This window comes from Poecilia reticulata, linkage group LG7 (genome assembly GCF_000633615.1).
Source record: "Poecilia reticulata strain Guanapo linkage group LG7, Guppy_female_1.0+MT, whole genome shotgun sequence".
NCBI classification, from domain to species: domain Eukaryota; kingdom Metazoa; phylum Chordata; class Actinopteri; order Cyprinodontiformes; family Poeciliidae; genus Poecilia; species Poecilia reticulata.
In genome coordinates this window covers 16,396,245-16,412,065 of record NC_024337.1, presented here as the reverse complement: position 1 = coordinate 16,412,065, position 15,821 = coordinate 16,396,245, and the positions used below count along the sequence as shown (strand labels likewise).

General features: G+C 36.6%; 1 protein-coding gene and 1 long non-coding RNA gene across 4 annotated transcripts in view; one reads left to right on the top strand and one right to left on the bottom strand.

The window, feature by feature from the left end:
- The window catches only part of LOC103467786 (inactive dipeptidyl peptidase 10), a 53,036-nt gene that overhangs the window by 25,051 nt on the left and 12,164 nt on the right, over positions 1-15,821 (bottom strand). The window contains exons 2-5 of one of the 3 annotated variants that reach the window (XM_017305915.1): positions 11,646-11,760; positions 9,996-10,091; positions 8,443-8,537; positions 3,223-3,294 (exon numbers count right to left, since the gene is read on the bottom strand). In XM_017305915.1, coding sequence (XP_017161404.1) covers positions 3,223-3,294; positions 8,443-8,537; positions 9,996-10,091; positions 11,646-11,760 — 378 coding nt within the window. Of the gene's footprint in view, positions 1-3,222; positions 3,295-8,442; positions 8,538-9,995; positions 10,092-11,645; positions 11,994-15,821 lie in introns of those variants that run through there. The other 2 variants (XM_008414461.2, XM_017305916.1) reach the window with 2 other exon arrangements.
- LOC103467785 (uncharacterized) lies at positions 8,707-11,744 on the top strand. The gene is made up of 3 exons (XR_534114.2): positions 8,707-9,008; positions 9,964-10,080; positions 11,656-11,744. It is a non-coding gene; the product is annotated as an uncharacterized LOC103467785 (long non-coding RNA).

The window sequence follows — 15,821 nt, the reverse complement described above, 5'->3', positions numbered from 1 at the left end:
ATGTAACTATATGGCACAACTACAAACCTAAACCAAAACATGGCTGTCCACCAAAATTAATCTTTCTGCCTGCATGAGATACACTATTTGTGACAGAAACTAACTCTGCTCATCGTCCTCAACACCTCATGTGTTTCTTTGACCGGGAACAGGAGACTGGTCAGACTTTATGAAAATACAGAAAACTAAACTAAAAACCTGGGGTTTGATGTTTAAAAGGAGAAAAATACAAAACATGGAAGGATTTATATCAAACTAGTGAAATTTCAGAAATCCCTTTAACTGAGAATCTTTGTAAATTGATTTTTATGAATGTTATTCATCCAATCTGTCTGAGATCGAGCTACTCTGTTAAGGAAAATCGTCAGAAAATGTTGTTTCTACATAAGCAGAGAGACAAACCTCAGGAGACCAGCTGGTGCTTCTACAAAATATTCACTCAGGTTAGCAAAATGCAAACAACACATTCAGATTTTATTATGTATAAGAAATGTTTCCACACCGCAAAAACACAAAATCTTACCAAGTATTTCTGGTCCAGTATCAAGTGCAAATATCTTAGTAGACTTGAAATGAGACAAAACTAACTTCCAAGTAACTTCTCAGCAAGATATAGGAGCTTGTTTAAAGTAAATCATTTTTTAATATAGATTTTTTTTWAAAAAAAATACTAGTTCCATTGACTGTTTTTTCACTTGTAAAAAGACATTTTTCCTATTTTGGATGGAAGAAACTCCCAGTGGAACTAGTACGTTTTGCTTTATTGAATTAAAACAAGCTTGTTTATATTGTTGAAAAGTTACCAAGTTAGTTTTATCCTATGTAAAAAGAATAGACAATCATTCTTGGTAAAATTCTGAGTTTTTGCAGTGCAATTGTGTGTTAAGACTGTATGTTCTGGCTTACTACTTCAAAACCTACCATGCAAAAACAAAAAAATCTCACCAAGTATTTTTGGTCTATAGTTTCTAGTGCAAATATTTTGGTAAACTTGAAATAAGACAAAACTAATTTGAAACTAACTTTTCAGAAAGATGATTCAATAATTCCTTAATATTGAAGAAAAAGTGCTTGTTATACAACAAGACATTTTAACTTATAACATGAAAAAAATGTCTTCTTCCACTGGCAGATTATTTCACTTCTAACTAGAACTTTTTCGTTAAGATTAAGAAACTATTTACTTAAAACAAGCTCCTATTTCTTGCTGAAAATATATTTGTAAGTTATTTTTTTCTTATTTTAAGATATTTGCAGTAGAAACTGGACCGAAAGATTTTGTGTTTTTACAGTGCAATAAAATAAACCAAAGTTTGTGGTTGCAAATGAGACAAAATGTAAATGCATCTCATGGCATGAGGTTTCTGCAGCGTCCCCCTCCTGTTTCCATATCCTCTACTCCCACACAAGCACCAACTCAGAAAACAAAGTGGCCTAAATCAAACAGGCTTCGATGAGAGACATTTCCCTGCAGGTAATCTGCTTTGTCTTGCTGCTTTGTGTCAAAATCCCTAACTAGTTTCTTCACATTCTCTTTTATTTTAACAAAATATATTTATTTTCAACTCAGCAGGCGCCACCCCTGCAAACCTTCCTGAGCTTTTACGAAATCCAGTGAAGCGTTTTAACTTCACACGTCCATCCCTCTTCCTCGCACCTCTTCCCCTTCTTGCATCTCTGGCCGTCTTTGATAAACATCCCAACTGAGTGTAAATGGGCAGCGTGTCTAAGGGCAAGCGGACCGTATCCCATTTATCGTACTCCCGCTGCCGCCCTGAATGCACCGTTATCTGTTTTTCCTCTGCCGCTCCGAGAAGCCCGCCGCTCCTCTTCTGAATGCCAGAAACGGTGCTTGGCATAAAATGCTTCAGTCAGCGTAAATCCCCCCCCAGAGATAGAAAAAAAAAGAAAAGTGAGCGAGAGTGAAGAAAATGAAGGAGGAGAGATGAGAAGACAGCTAGAGACAGACTGGGAGAGGAATGGAGGATTCACAAACACAAAATGCAAATAGCCCATTTTCTGAGCAAACAGAATGCTTCCAGGTTATGTGCACCCAAGCTCATAATATAGTGTGCTTATATCCTTGAGTTTGCAGAAGAAGAAGGAAAGAAAATCCTGCTGATATCAAAGGAAATATGGTAATGACTTGCTATAAATCAGCCAAGCAGAGTCCCAAAGATCTGAGCCCGTTTCCTTTCGTAGATTTGTGAAAAACAGATTGAATGTATGCATAAGCGTTCAATAATTCAGTTAGTATGGAAGCTCTGTGTTTTGTGATGAATGCAGTAACACAGCAACAGGCTCATTCGTTCCCCACACACAGGGAAAATCTGATACGCAGTGATTAGTCGGGGGAAGAAAAAAAAAAGGAAACCCAGAGAGATACAGGAGACTGTGAGGCAGAACAAATGAGGGCAGAAGGAATTTTCTTGCAGGTTTTTAATAAAAATGTGGGAGAAAATGCGCCGAGGACTGTCATTTTCCTCTAATTTGGATCTCCTCCACCTCTGATTACTTGCACATAACACAGCTTGTCTTCGCTTTGAGCAAACGACTTGCAACTATGCGGGAATTTGCGAGGTGAGGAGTTACAAGTGCTGGGAAACTGAAGTAAAGATCTAGTTTTTCCTCGCCTTATCTAAAACCACCTGCGATTGTGAGGCTCTGCATGTTCCTATTAAAATTCCCTGCTGAACAGGCAGGGTTATTTCATTACCGCAGCTCCAACTTTCCCTCTTCTTTGATCCCCCTTTCACTTCTTTGCACCTCTTCTGCTAAACACTTCACAGCAATCTCTCCTCCCTTTCTCCTTCCTCTCTACCCACTGCAATGAGCCAGTTTAAATATTCAACTCCTCATATGTTATCCCAGTCATTTGGAGGGTGGGTGTTACAGACTGCTGCAGCTGCAGAAACAGAGCTCACACGCACGCACGCACGCACGCACGCATGCACGCACGCACGCACGCATGCACGCCCTTTCCTGAACCTTGTCCTTCATGCTCTTGCAGCTTCTCTGTGTTGTTTGATAGAAATTACACGTCACCTTTGTTTAACAGCCACAAGTGGCCTGTCAAGACGTGTGGAGCTTTGTTAGCGGAGAATCTCTTGTCTTTAATATCTGAGGAAGATTTATGGCTGTGGATGTGTTCTGAATGCAAAACACTCGATAATGAAGTCTAGCGTCTATCCCAGGCCGCTTTGCTGGCGATATCAAACTTACCGGTCGAATGTTATACGCCAAGAGGACAAACCTCTTGTCTGCAGACACCTGGAATTTAGATGAGGACAGGTCCTGCAAGGCAGAATTAGGAGAAAATTAGGAGAAATTGAGAAACTTTTTGCACCGTTTTCTCATGTAGAAAAAGTAAAACAAGATTTTAAAGAAGTAAAAACGTACAAGAATGACCAGTACAGGCAATGAAAATAACTTTTTTTTATATAACGTCACCCATCTGTGTGCAAATTTGAAGTCAGATTCTGTTAAAACATTACAAGACTTAATTTAGCAGTAGGTTATTCAGTTTAACCCTTCGAGATGACACAACCAAATTTGCAGCACCGTAACTCCACCACACTTTGCGTTATCTGAAAAATTCCAGCAGTTTCTGAAAGGGGAGACGTTGCTCTTTTCAGCCGATATCAGGTTATTACGGTAATTTCACTCCCACCATAGCAAGGAGTCAAATTAATCTGAAGGAGGTTCTTTTAATAGATGATAAATTGCAAAACTAACTGCTAAATATTGAAAGTTACAGTTGTTATGGATAAATGGGCAAATATATAATTACTTACAGGGCATTTAAAAAACTTTGCACCATTAAAATAGGCAAAAAATAGCTAAAAGCTAGCTAAAAGGGTTAAACAATGATGTCCATAATGGCTATACTGAAAGGGATTTCTACCATCTGTACAACAAAGATGTCATAACGGTTTATGCAAATGTCATTTTATGAACCTTAAAACCATCATTATTTTTTAACTGGGTGGTTATTTGCACAGAAACCATTAGAGAAGCTGAGGTAGGATGCACCAACAATGATCTTTGTATGAAGCACGTATTGAGAACGAAACATATAAAGCAACAAAAAAAAAATTTTTTTTATCAGTTTAAATGGAAAATGGCATCAACAGCTCATATTTTGGATGACTCTATCAAGTAGCATCATGCTGATTTATGCCTAAAAGTACCAATTAGGATTTTACTGGGCAAAACAGAAGTATTATGTTTTGTCCAGAACCAGAAGTGACTCTTTCTTTGCTCTGAAGAATCTCGAATGGACCGTCACACAGTCGTAATGTGGATTGTAATCAAAGAAATAGTCATCTTAATCTTCTTCGGAGAAAGGGGATACAGTGTGCTTTGGACCATGCAAACTGTTCTAAGCAGCAAATTAAAAAAGCCAGGCTCTGTGCTGGTATGGGTATCAGTGCTATACCACTGTTACTGCAGCATTATTGCAGAAAAGAACACTTCACTAAATTGGAAAGCATGCAGTCTTGAAGAAAGTGTAATTTCCAGGAACGTCCTTGCACCATTTACCAAGATACTACAAAGCTAAATTATTAAACACAAAGATATAACTGCATATTTGAAAAAAAAAAAAAAAGAAAAAGGTAAGTGTACTGAATTTTACCTGTCCCTGAAGAATGACTGAGTGGAGAATTTTAGAACAGGAAGTAATAACAAAAACTGCTTTGACACCTTGAGATGTGTTTGCAGAAAAATGTGGAGAAAAAAAACCCCACAGCAAAGCAACAACATTTTAGAATTGGATAAAATGAAAACATAAAGTTCTAAAAGCTTTACTGCCTCAACATTTCTGAAATGTGTTGAACTATTAAGGGGAAACACTTGCAATGACATAAAACAGCCAAATGTCAGAAGAGTTATTTATACTGTAAGTTCTACTCAGATTTATTAATATCCTCTTTATTTATTTTCATTTAGGAACACTTAGTTATAATAACCACATTCAGTTATTTATACCCTCTTAATACAAGCCAATAAAAATAAATTATCTTAATTTAGAAAGATAAAGACACTGACCTCTAAGACAAAGTGTCTTAAAAAAGATTCATGCAAGCTTCTTCTAATCTGTAATTAGTGGAGTACCTCAGTGCCTCCTTGCAAACCATCTTTGAATATTAAACAACATCCACCTTCTTTAAAAGCGAATGTGAATATCTGGCATAAAACTATATCTTCTCAATTTGTGTCTGGTTTTTGGGTGACAACCACAGGTGAAAGTAGTTTTAAATTCTTGGGGGTACTATGACAAAAAATAAATAAATAATAAAATAAAATAAAAATATATATATAAATATATAAAAGCTGGGTAGCTCTTGCATTGTTACAGAATGGAGCTGTATTTCCCTCAGCCTACTGACTGCAATGTTGACACCTTGAGATGCCATGAGACCTAAATCCTGAACATCATGGCATGGAGTGCATCCCAGTTTTCCATGTCTAGCATATAACCATTCATTTTAGCTTTTAAACTGGTTATATTGATCCTGTGTCCAGACAGAGGGATAATCAGTAGCCCAGCATCATGACCTGTTTGTTCTGAAGATCCTGCAGCTTCCACTTCTCTTCCTAACATGATGCCTCCTCACCCTGACTCTCATACTGACWRGAGGAACCACAGAGCTCTGTTAGGTTAAAAGCACATCTACTGAAGTTGGGATGTTTTTCCTCCAACAGGTTCCAGAGGATTCACCTCAAACCAGATGTTGGACTAGATTTTATTTCAATGCCATTTGTGAATGTTAGAGCCTCATTTTCAACAGTGGAGTTATAAAGGTTGAAAAAGGTCATCATTTTGGATAAAGTCTTATCAACATCAATATTTCCACTAAATAGGAGGCAAAAAAATTGTTTGATAAAGGAAAAGCCTCTCAGACTCTGAGTCCGACAGCACCAAACTATTTTTTAAATATTAGACAATTAATTTAATTTCACATAATTATCGTGGTAGAAGCCATTTGTTTGTTAAATACTTAATGAAACGTATTTACCGTGTTTGATGTTTGTTGTAAATGACGTATAGTCACAAAGAACGAGGTAATTAGTCCAAGTTTGTCGTTTATTGTATGTACAGAAACTACAGCGGCTGTGATGCGCCAAGACAAAGGTAAAATAACCTGAACAGATGATCAACTCTAAACCACTCGCACCTTTTTACTCTCAGTCTCTCTCTGTCATTTAAGCACACCCGTTGCCATGGCAACCTCCTGCGCTCCACAAGCCGACCAGAGATTACTAAAAACATAACATTTAGTCCGTTACGATATTAGGTTTGCAGGCTTCAGATTTATTTTGCGATTATTAATAAGCGCTCCCCTCCCCTMAACACAGAGGTGGTTGATTAGTTAATTTTAAACTCCTGCTCTGCTCGTTATTTTGGTAATGGAACCGAAACGCACAGAATTGCACAACACCTTGTAGAAACAATAATCACTGAGATTATTATTGTTGGGTCATTAATTTGAACATGTTTTGTCGATTTTTTGTTGTTGCTCTTTCATAAAGTTACGAACGTTTTAAGCGATCCAGAGGAGGACGTGCTGGTCTCAGCCTCCTGGCTGCGTTCAGTTTCTCACCTAATGCGGAGATCAACTCAAAACCTTCCACGATCGACATATTGCGCCGCTGCTCTAGCAAAGAACAAACAGTTCAGAAACAATATGAAATGGGGAAAAAAGTAATTTATTAACTGATTAAGTTGTGTTTTAGATTGTTCTTGAAAAACGAATCAGTCAAGGCTAATAGTGGGTGCACTCACGACTGCACAGTGAACCCACTGATTCTTTACAGCAGACAGCCGCTCCCCTCTCTTGCAGGTACTGCGAAMCCCCGCTAAATCTTTTAGGGATACGCAGTACCCTGCCGTACCCCCTTACTTTCACCCCTGGTGACAACACACCAATCATGGACATGATTAATGATTTAATTGAGATTTTACATCTTTCCAGGATGAGAACTTAGGATTCAAATATATACACAATATTTGGGTAAATGTCCGTTTTGAAAGTCTTATTGCTTTTGTCATAAAACTTCTTGGCAAAATTGATACATGATGTTGATTCAATTTTGGCACAGACTAATAGTTTTGAAGCAAATTCCACAAATTTATGCAAGAGTTGATGTCAGTGACCTTTCATATGCCTAATGATAGTTTATCCACTAAAAAATGTTTTTTTGTGAGTTTAGGATCGTTTTGTTAGTTTCAACCCTGTGGTAGTTTGAGGTTTAGTTAAAATATTTTCTTCATCCTTATTTCTATGGAGAACTGAAACTAATATAGTTAAACCTAAAAGAATAAATGTATATATTTTATTTTTTCTTTTTCTTACACTTGCATTATTGTTTTTACATTTTCTTGTCTCCTCTTCTTCCTTTAAAAAAAAAAAAGCCTCATTATGCCTCAGTCATTTCATCCAATTTGCATCCTGGGATGTTGTTTTATGCAAAATACACATTTTGCAATTTTTTGTACTTCCATTTGGATTTCTACTGCTTAATAAACCAACCCAGCTCGTTTTTTTTAGCAACAACTCAGTATATTGAGAATATAACGTCACAACTGCCCTCACCTAGCAACCCCAGCCCGTTACCTAGCAACCCCAGGAGCGCTCCGCCTGTCACCTAGCAACCCAAATTCAGTTCCAGCACATTTGGTCAGCTGGACAAGTGTTTTGTTGTTGACTTACTATCCAGAAACTACTTTCTAAATTCTTGCTGGTTGAGCATGATGCTCTACTTCGGCTTTTTCATGGCATACGGTTGAATAATTAAGCTTTCTGCAGTGTAGTGGAGTTCTGCTAACAGCAGCTTGTTTGGATTTAAAGTGACAAGAAAGCCCAAAACAGGTCATTTTAAAACAGGCAGAAGTGAGCAGACTAAAATCTCATTATCTAAATGATTTTGTGCAAATAATGTAATGAATAAGCTTTATAGGAAACATTACAGGTCACCTGTCACATAAACAGATAATTGACTCAGAATCATATTTATCTGTGTGTTTTGATATTTATGAAAGAAAATATTTGCTTTTGTTTGTTTTTTATAGAAGCAGAGATGAAAAACCAACATCTCGACACAGGGAAGACACTTATCATACTGACAACACAACCCTGCTTTGAGCATGGCTGCGATGACCCACATAAGTCTGTTAGTGTCGAGCAGAGGCGGTGTTCAAAACGATGCCTTCGCACGGAAAGATCTCTTTGAAGACACAGGCAGAGGGCTCACAGAAGAGACAGATTGGGGGGGAAATATGCGCCGATACCGTCAACGTGCCAAGTCTGTTTTTGTGTAAAATGCGCCATGTGGTGCCGCAGCTCCCCATAGCATCTGTCTCCCAATTTTAATTTCTATCGACCTATTTGTTCATTCTTTGTGTTAATGTGAGACAGTCAATTCTGCGAGCTGTCCTACCAGAGAGCTGTTGTCCAGCAGAGTTGTGGTTAGGTTGTTGCTGAGGGTGAATGTCAGGACATGTCCCTCTCTGGTGCGCAGCGCCACTTCATTCTCTGTTAGGGTAAAAGCAGATGGAGATGGTTTGTTTTTTGAATATGTATGGAAAAAAACACAGCGTGAAGCTCGATGTCAAAACTTTTTCTCTTTTTTTTTCCCCCTACATATTCAAGGGAGTGGGTGGAAGTAGAAACTTGAAGAAAAAAAAATAGACTTCTTAACCACCTGCATAATCTTACATGGGTTTTGTTTTAACATTATAAATGTGAAGTTTGTCAAAATTGGTTTACTAACTCTTTAAATTAATCTTTTTTAAAGTTATTTTCTCCTGACATTTATTGTTGCTATGTAAGTTCCGTTTCTGCCGCCCATGGCAGTTGGTGGTTGCCGTAGCAACCAGTAACTGACAGCTCTCCCCATTTTTTCTTTTCTCGGTTGTCTGTAACTGTGGGATGCATTACAATCAGCTCCATGTTTTATTTACAAGTATTGTACTTTGGCACATATTTTTAGACACATTTAATTAGGTACAGAGTTTTTTCATGTATAATTTTGTGTATGTTTTTAACTGTTAGCATAATTAATTTTATCTGCTGTGTTTAATGTTACAACCGCCAACTGCAGTCACAGTTCACTGGGAACAATTACTTTGTAATTTGTTTTAGGCCTTTTTGTATTTTAATTTATTTAATGTTTATGGGCAGAAGCTGCTGGACTGATATTTAATTTTGACTACAGTGGACGATTAATTATTGTTTCTTTAAATTTCACTAAGAAAAACAAAGCTAGCATCAACAACAACAATTGACTAACAATATTACATTTTATATCCAGGAGTAATCATATGTTTGTATGATGATTTGAACAGTTTTATGTTTGGACGTCAGCTAAGTTCAGTGTTCAAATTATCCCACAGTTTGTCTCCAATTACTTACAAAAGTTTTTTCTAGTATTTCTGAATTTGCATGTTTTAAACTTATAAAATTTGCTCCTTGGTCTTAAACAGTTTTTCAATGTCGTTTCAATATTCATGTTTAGCTTAAAGAATTAGATCTTCAACAGTTTAGGTTTCACAAATCTAGTTAAATTGTAAGTGTTTTCCAAATACCCAACCATATGGATTATACTTCTCTTTTTTGTGGTATTGTTAATACTTGAAGGGTAGTTTCGTAATTATTGCCCCAGACTTCTGCACAATAACTTAAATAGGGTAAGATTGATGAATAGCAGAGCAAATGTAATACATTTTGTTGTATAACCAACTTGGCTTTATTTAATGGGGATTTACTTTTAGTTTATCCTCAATAATCACACCTAGAAATTGGTGTCATTGACAGTGATGGGCAGTTCCCACTATAACGTTATTTTTGTTGTGTTTTATTTAAGTTTGTTCATTTTATCCTTCCACTGTTGTTCCACGTCATTTCCAACATAAAAAAATGATAGTATCATTGGCAAATAGTACACATTTCATCATCTCAGGTCCAACAGGTCATTGAAACACGGATCCTCACCGTTCAACCATGCCGCACAGGGATCGTGAACTTTAAACTCCTCGCTCTCYAGATCCTCCATGGTCACATGGGAGTGGAGTAACAAGTGAGACTCGTCTTTGAAAGCAGACAGACAGAGCAAGCTATGAGAAGCCTTTGTTCACATGAAAGCAGGGCTTGGCCCACTTCTTAGCATCATGCTGGATTTATCTCTTCAGAATAGCATAGTTAGGCTACGTTCCACTATTTCAGGGTTCAAAAACCTATCAGTTCAATCTAAAGGATGTTTTTTTTAACACAATCAGTTATAATAATTTCCAAAACTTACACTTTGATTAAAATCAACAAGCGATAGCAAACAGGAATTAAATTTATTATTGATTACTGATGTGCATTCCTTAATGATTGATTAAGCAAAAACAACAAACACACTCACAAATAAAAATAAAGCTTCATCACTACCTCCACTCTACTGCACAAATCAAAGGAAATGAGCATTCAAAATATATTCACCCCTTACAGATTTATTCTGTTTTAGCTTCTTCGTCATACTTAAATTTTTCAGAGCATCAAAATAATTTTAAATCCAATAAATGATGATTTTATTTGTAAAGGAAGTACTATTTCTATATAACAATCAACTTCTCTTTAGGAGGCCACAAACAGGCAACATTTTTCATTTAAATCCTATTGGCACATATTTACTTCCATACATTTACTTCTATAACAGGCTTAGGGAGTACTTTTTAACTTTTCCTAAAGTATCCAATGCAGGGTAGATTAAATCGTTTTATTCCCTCAGTAAATGAATTTATAATTTCAGGTTTAGTTGTCTGATATTAAAATGTGTTTGAAATATATATAAAAAAGTAAAACAGAGAAGAAATCTGTTGGGATCCAATTTTCAAATCTGTTGGTAACATCAAGCAAAGTCGCACATGCTTCATGTTTTGGAAGCCGCCTGCAGGGATAAAAAGTTGTTTTGACTTGATCTAAAAGTCAGCAGATGCCACTTCAAAGTGCCAAAAAAAAAGCAGTGAAAGAAGGTCTGCATTCAAATTGAGAGAGTTCAGCGAGTGGAGAAGATTTCAGCGCTGACAAGATCGATGCCCCTCTCACGTTTGTCCTTCAGAAGTGAGGACTCAGAAACTAAATTAGCAAAACGAAATGGAAGCCAGGGGACACATCCAGCTCTATAGCATACTAATTAACACCTTATATCTTGTTTGTTTAATGGTGGTGCTAAAACCAAAGTCTTAAAGGAAAAAGTCCCAGTTTATTGGGTCTTATAATCTCTCTGAGACTATTTGACCGAGAGCAGTAACTTCTTGGAGTTTCCCCTGGTTGCCTGGCAACTGCTATGAACCAAAAAAAGAGAGAGTCAAAGAGATATTTAACCTCTCAAAAAGACTAAACTGTTTTATTTATGATGTGGTTCTTGTACAGATTAAACAAACATGCTTCAGAAGGAGGCGCCCGTAGGTGGATTTTTTTTTTCTTCACTTTACAACAGAGCCTGATTAGTTCTTCCTTCCTTTCCTGCTCTTTGGTGTGAAGTTAAAGGCTTCTGGCTGCAGACATGAGAGTTAAATTGGTGTTTTTTTATGCAGCTTTCAAAGCCATGGATCCAAATTGTGCTTTCCACTTTAATGCTGCCGCCTCTTTTCTTACCGGGCGTGAGGACGACGACGGAGAGGGTGACCAGGGACATGACGGCCAGGATCACCACCATGGCGATCCCGATGCCCTTCCAGTTCCTCGGCGGACCGTCTGAACTCCCCAGGTCCTGAAGCAGGAGAGAGAAAACAAATGCGGTGATGAATGCGAGCCGAGCTAAAAGAGAGGACATTAGTGCCGCTTCATTTCCACCGTCAGAGAAATCGGTTTGCTGAGCCACGGGGGACCGGGACCAATCTGCAGCATTACTTAGACTCCAACAAATTGCACAAGTTTTCAGCTGGAGAACTGCGTGAAACTGTTGCTTTTAGGAGAGCGGTTTTTAATTGGGGAAGAAATTAAAACTGACACATAGTTCTTCTTTTACTTTGCTTCATTTCACATGAAATTATAGGCTTTTTACTTTGGAGGAAGGTTAATGGTGAAATACGTTCCCCGAAACTGAAACACTCTTTAAACGATATATACGCGTCTCCAAATTGATTTTTGTTTACTGAAATAATAAAAAACAAAAATTTATAGCACTCTTTATATTGTAATTGCACATTTTATGCAGTRGATTTCTTATACACATAAAAAGTTATTCTAAATTCAGTCCGACAGACACATTTTAACAGGTCTTTCTTTTATGATATATATAGACATTCATGGTTGTTTTGTTTTATTACAGATGGAAACTTAGCTTAAGCTAAATCTGGTGCAAAGTATTTTKTAGTAATGTTTTTTTTCTGAGCATTGTTAATATTAACTGTAAAAGAAAGAATAAACTATAAAAAACAGGCTTGTTAAAGCAAATATGAGGAGAACTGTCATTTTTTGAAGAAAAATAAATCTAAACAGATGTAAGAATAACATTATTTTGCAATAGATTTGTAGCTTTAATTAGCCACAWTGTATCTTTTTTACAATCAGAGGAAATAAAACTTATATTTAATTGTTGCCATAAACAGTCATACAAACCAATAAACATTATGAAGAAATAATTCATAATTTGTTTTATGAGTAAAATCTAAAACGTAAGGTGTGCACTTCTGTTTAATCACGTTTCTCTGCAACATCTGCTGGAAAACRAATCAGCCTCAGTTTTGTGTCTTTTTTTTATTTCTAACAGGGTTTTCCTGTATTTAGCTTCATCCATCTTCCCATTAGCACTGAGCTGCTTTCCTGTTCCTGATAAAGAGAAACATCCCCAAACAAGGATGCAGCAAATTCCCCGTATTCAGGGTGTAAATCACTGCGATCTGGTATGATTAGCTGCGTTTCGTCTGTAGGTAAACAATTTAAAATTTTGGTCAACAGAGTAAAGGATACGGAAGAGGATTAGGGCCACTGGAAAAAATAAAATAAAACTGAGGAAAAAAAGACAGAATTCTGAGATGAAAGTCAGAATTCTGAGATTAAAGTCAGAATTCTGAGAAAAAAGTCAGAACTGTTTTATTTTTTTCTCCAGTGGCCCTAATCCTCTTCTGTAAAAGGAGGCAGTAAATACTTGTGACACTGGACTTATATTTGTTAAAAAATTAATAAAGCTGAAATGATTAATCATATTAATGACGATTAATCGATTATATGAATGATCATTAATTTTGCAGTTGATAAATCATTAACTTCAGTGAACAAACTCAAAACAAGGTCATTTGCTGAAAGAACAACACACTCAAGTGGTAATTAAGCCAAAACTGTACAAACATTTTGAAAACAAGATTAAAAAAAGTATTTTTCTGTAAATATTTTCTACCCAGAATTCCTAAAGTGGCATTTTTAGCTTCACCCATTTCAAATCCTGTAAATAAAAATCTATTTGCCTTCCACTTATACACATATTTATGTTAGAAGTATTTTTTAGCTGTAGATGAATCCTTTGCTACAAATGATCAAGAGTGCACTAAAGGAATGCAGTGTTGCTGTATTTTAGGAAATAAAAGGCTTAATTTCTGATTTATTTGCATCTTTTAATCCTTTTTTAATATTAAATAAAAAATTAATTAAGTGGTTAAATGTAAAATCTGTAGAATGTGCCAATTTTTAAAACCGATTAATCATTTAACCTTCAGAATAATCGATTACTAAAACAATCGTTAGCTACAGTTCTAAAAATTAACCATGTCATTTTAGGTTCACTTCCAAAATATGAACAATTTTGTGTTATCAAATAAAATCTCAATAAAATATTGAGATTTTATTGATCTTTGTGATCATGACATGAAAAAATAAGGGGGGAAAACACAGAAGGTCTTTTTTACAGGACTGAATCAAAAGCTATGACTTTGTCACTGGTGAAAAATCAAAGTTTTAAAATGTATTTTGAACCTCATGAACCATTCGGTCTCCAGGGTAAGAGCTGGTGTGCTTGTGCCTCAGCTCTCTGCAGAGCCACATTTCCATTTTGTTGTTTCTCTCCCCTGAATCAAAAACACATCAAACTGATTAAATTATGATCTTTTCCAGGCAGCACTGCACACATGCTGAGCTCCATTTTCCCCTGTATCCAAAAACAACGGTGAATTATTTTGTTTTTTTGGAGAAAAAACAGTTTGTAGCACCGATTTGCTCAGTTAAGCCCTAGATTTCTGTTAAATCTGTTCGGTACAGCAGCTAGCACATCCAGCTGTCTGTCAGTGTGATACTTAGCCTCCCATTCACACCTGCTCTCAATTTGTGATTACAACAGTTTATTGTCAAGCTCAGTTTTCGACGGTCAGTATTCTTGTTTTTGGGGTTACTTTGCTCGGTGCCAGATCATCGTCAGCCTGTCTGCTCCGTTTCTCCTGTTAACAAAAGTTACTGCAGCAGCCAAATAGAGTTCGTGCGTCGTTTAAATCTACAAACACTGCAAAAATCTAATAATACCAAGTATTTTTCTCTAGTTTCTAGAACAAATATTGTTTGTAAGAAGCAGTAAGTTTTTCTCTAACCTTCTTTTTAGTGCTAGAGGACATGTATCAAACTCCAGGCCTGGGCGTCAAATCTGCCATTTTTTTAAATCTGCTGTTGCATCAAACTTAATAAGCCAGTTTTTTTTACTGCACTAACTTCTCTTTCCTCACCACACCTCTTAGCATAACATCAATAATTCTTAATTTTGACAACAAAGTGTTAATTCTACTGGAATAAGTGAGATAATCAATGGAAATAGTACTTTTTTATCAATATGGAGCAATTATTGACTCATATCTTGCTGAAAGGTTAGTTTTGTCTTAATTCAACTGTACTAAGATATTTGCACTAGAAACTTAATTAAAATACGGGATAAAATTTTGTTTTCAAAGTAGGAAGAGTGATCTGCTACTCTACTGTTACTGAAGGTGCAACTTTGTCCCAAATTTGAATAATGTATTTGGCATGAATTGGTTTTACACCATCCATCCATCATCTGCACCTGCTTGTCCTTGCAGGGTTGCTGGTGCTTATCTGCAGTGGGCAACACAGAAACACACACATGAATGCACACACTCAGAATAAAGACTTTAGAGAGACCAACAAGCTGCAACATTCGTGGGACTGAGTGAAGAAGCCACGAATGCATTCAGACACTGGTGCAAAAAGTGGGTATGTATGCAGTGTTTGCAACGCATTGGGGCGCTGCATTAAAGGGGCGCTGCACTAGAGGGGCGCAAAAACGATGTGGGGATTTTTTTTTCTAGCCAACATTTTATGTACTTAGTTGTTTGTGTATGAATTGATCAATAACAGAGGAACAGCACTGATTAGGCGCCCCTACCCTCCCATACAGGTAGCTTGGGCTCACGTCCCTTCAAGAACGCGCTGAGAAGCAATTTTTTTCTTTTAAATTTGTAAATAAATTTCTTATAAATTCTGCAGCCAGGTCCTTCTCAAACAACAATGGTGGGTAACTATGGCAACCAGTGACAGTTTAAAAGCCCGCCTACTTTTTCTGCAGTCAGGCGCATCTGCTGTGTTAATAAAAAAATCCGAAATGAAACTGTGACATCACAATTTGACGTCACAATGCAACTCCAAAGGCACACAGCAAATTCAAAAGTGTTAAATGTTTTGGTGTTAGTAGACTTTGTGCAAAAGCAGAGTTAATTTTACACTTAGTCACATTCTGTTTATGTAACTCTGGGGTGTATATTATTAGTAGTTAAAATCCAGTGTTAAAACAAAGTGTTTCCATATCAAATCTAGAGGTGTTAAAATAGAATCAAT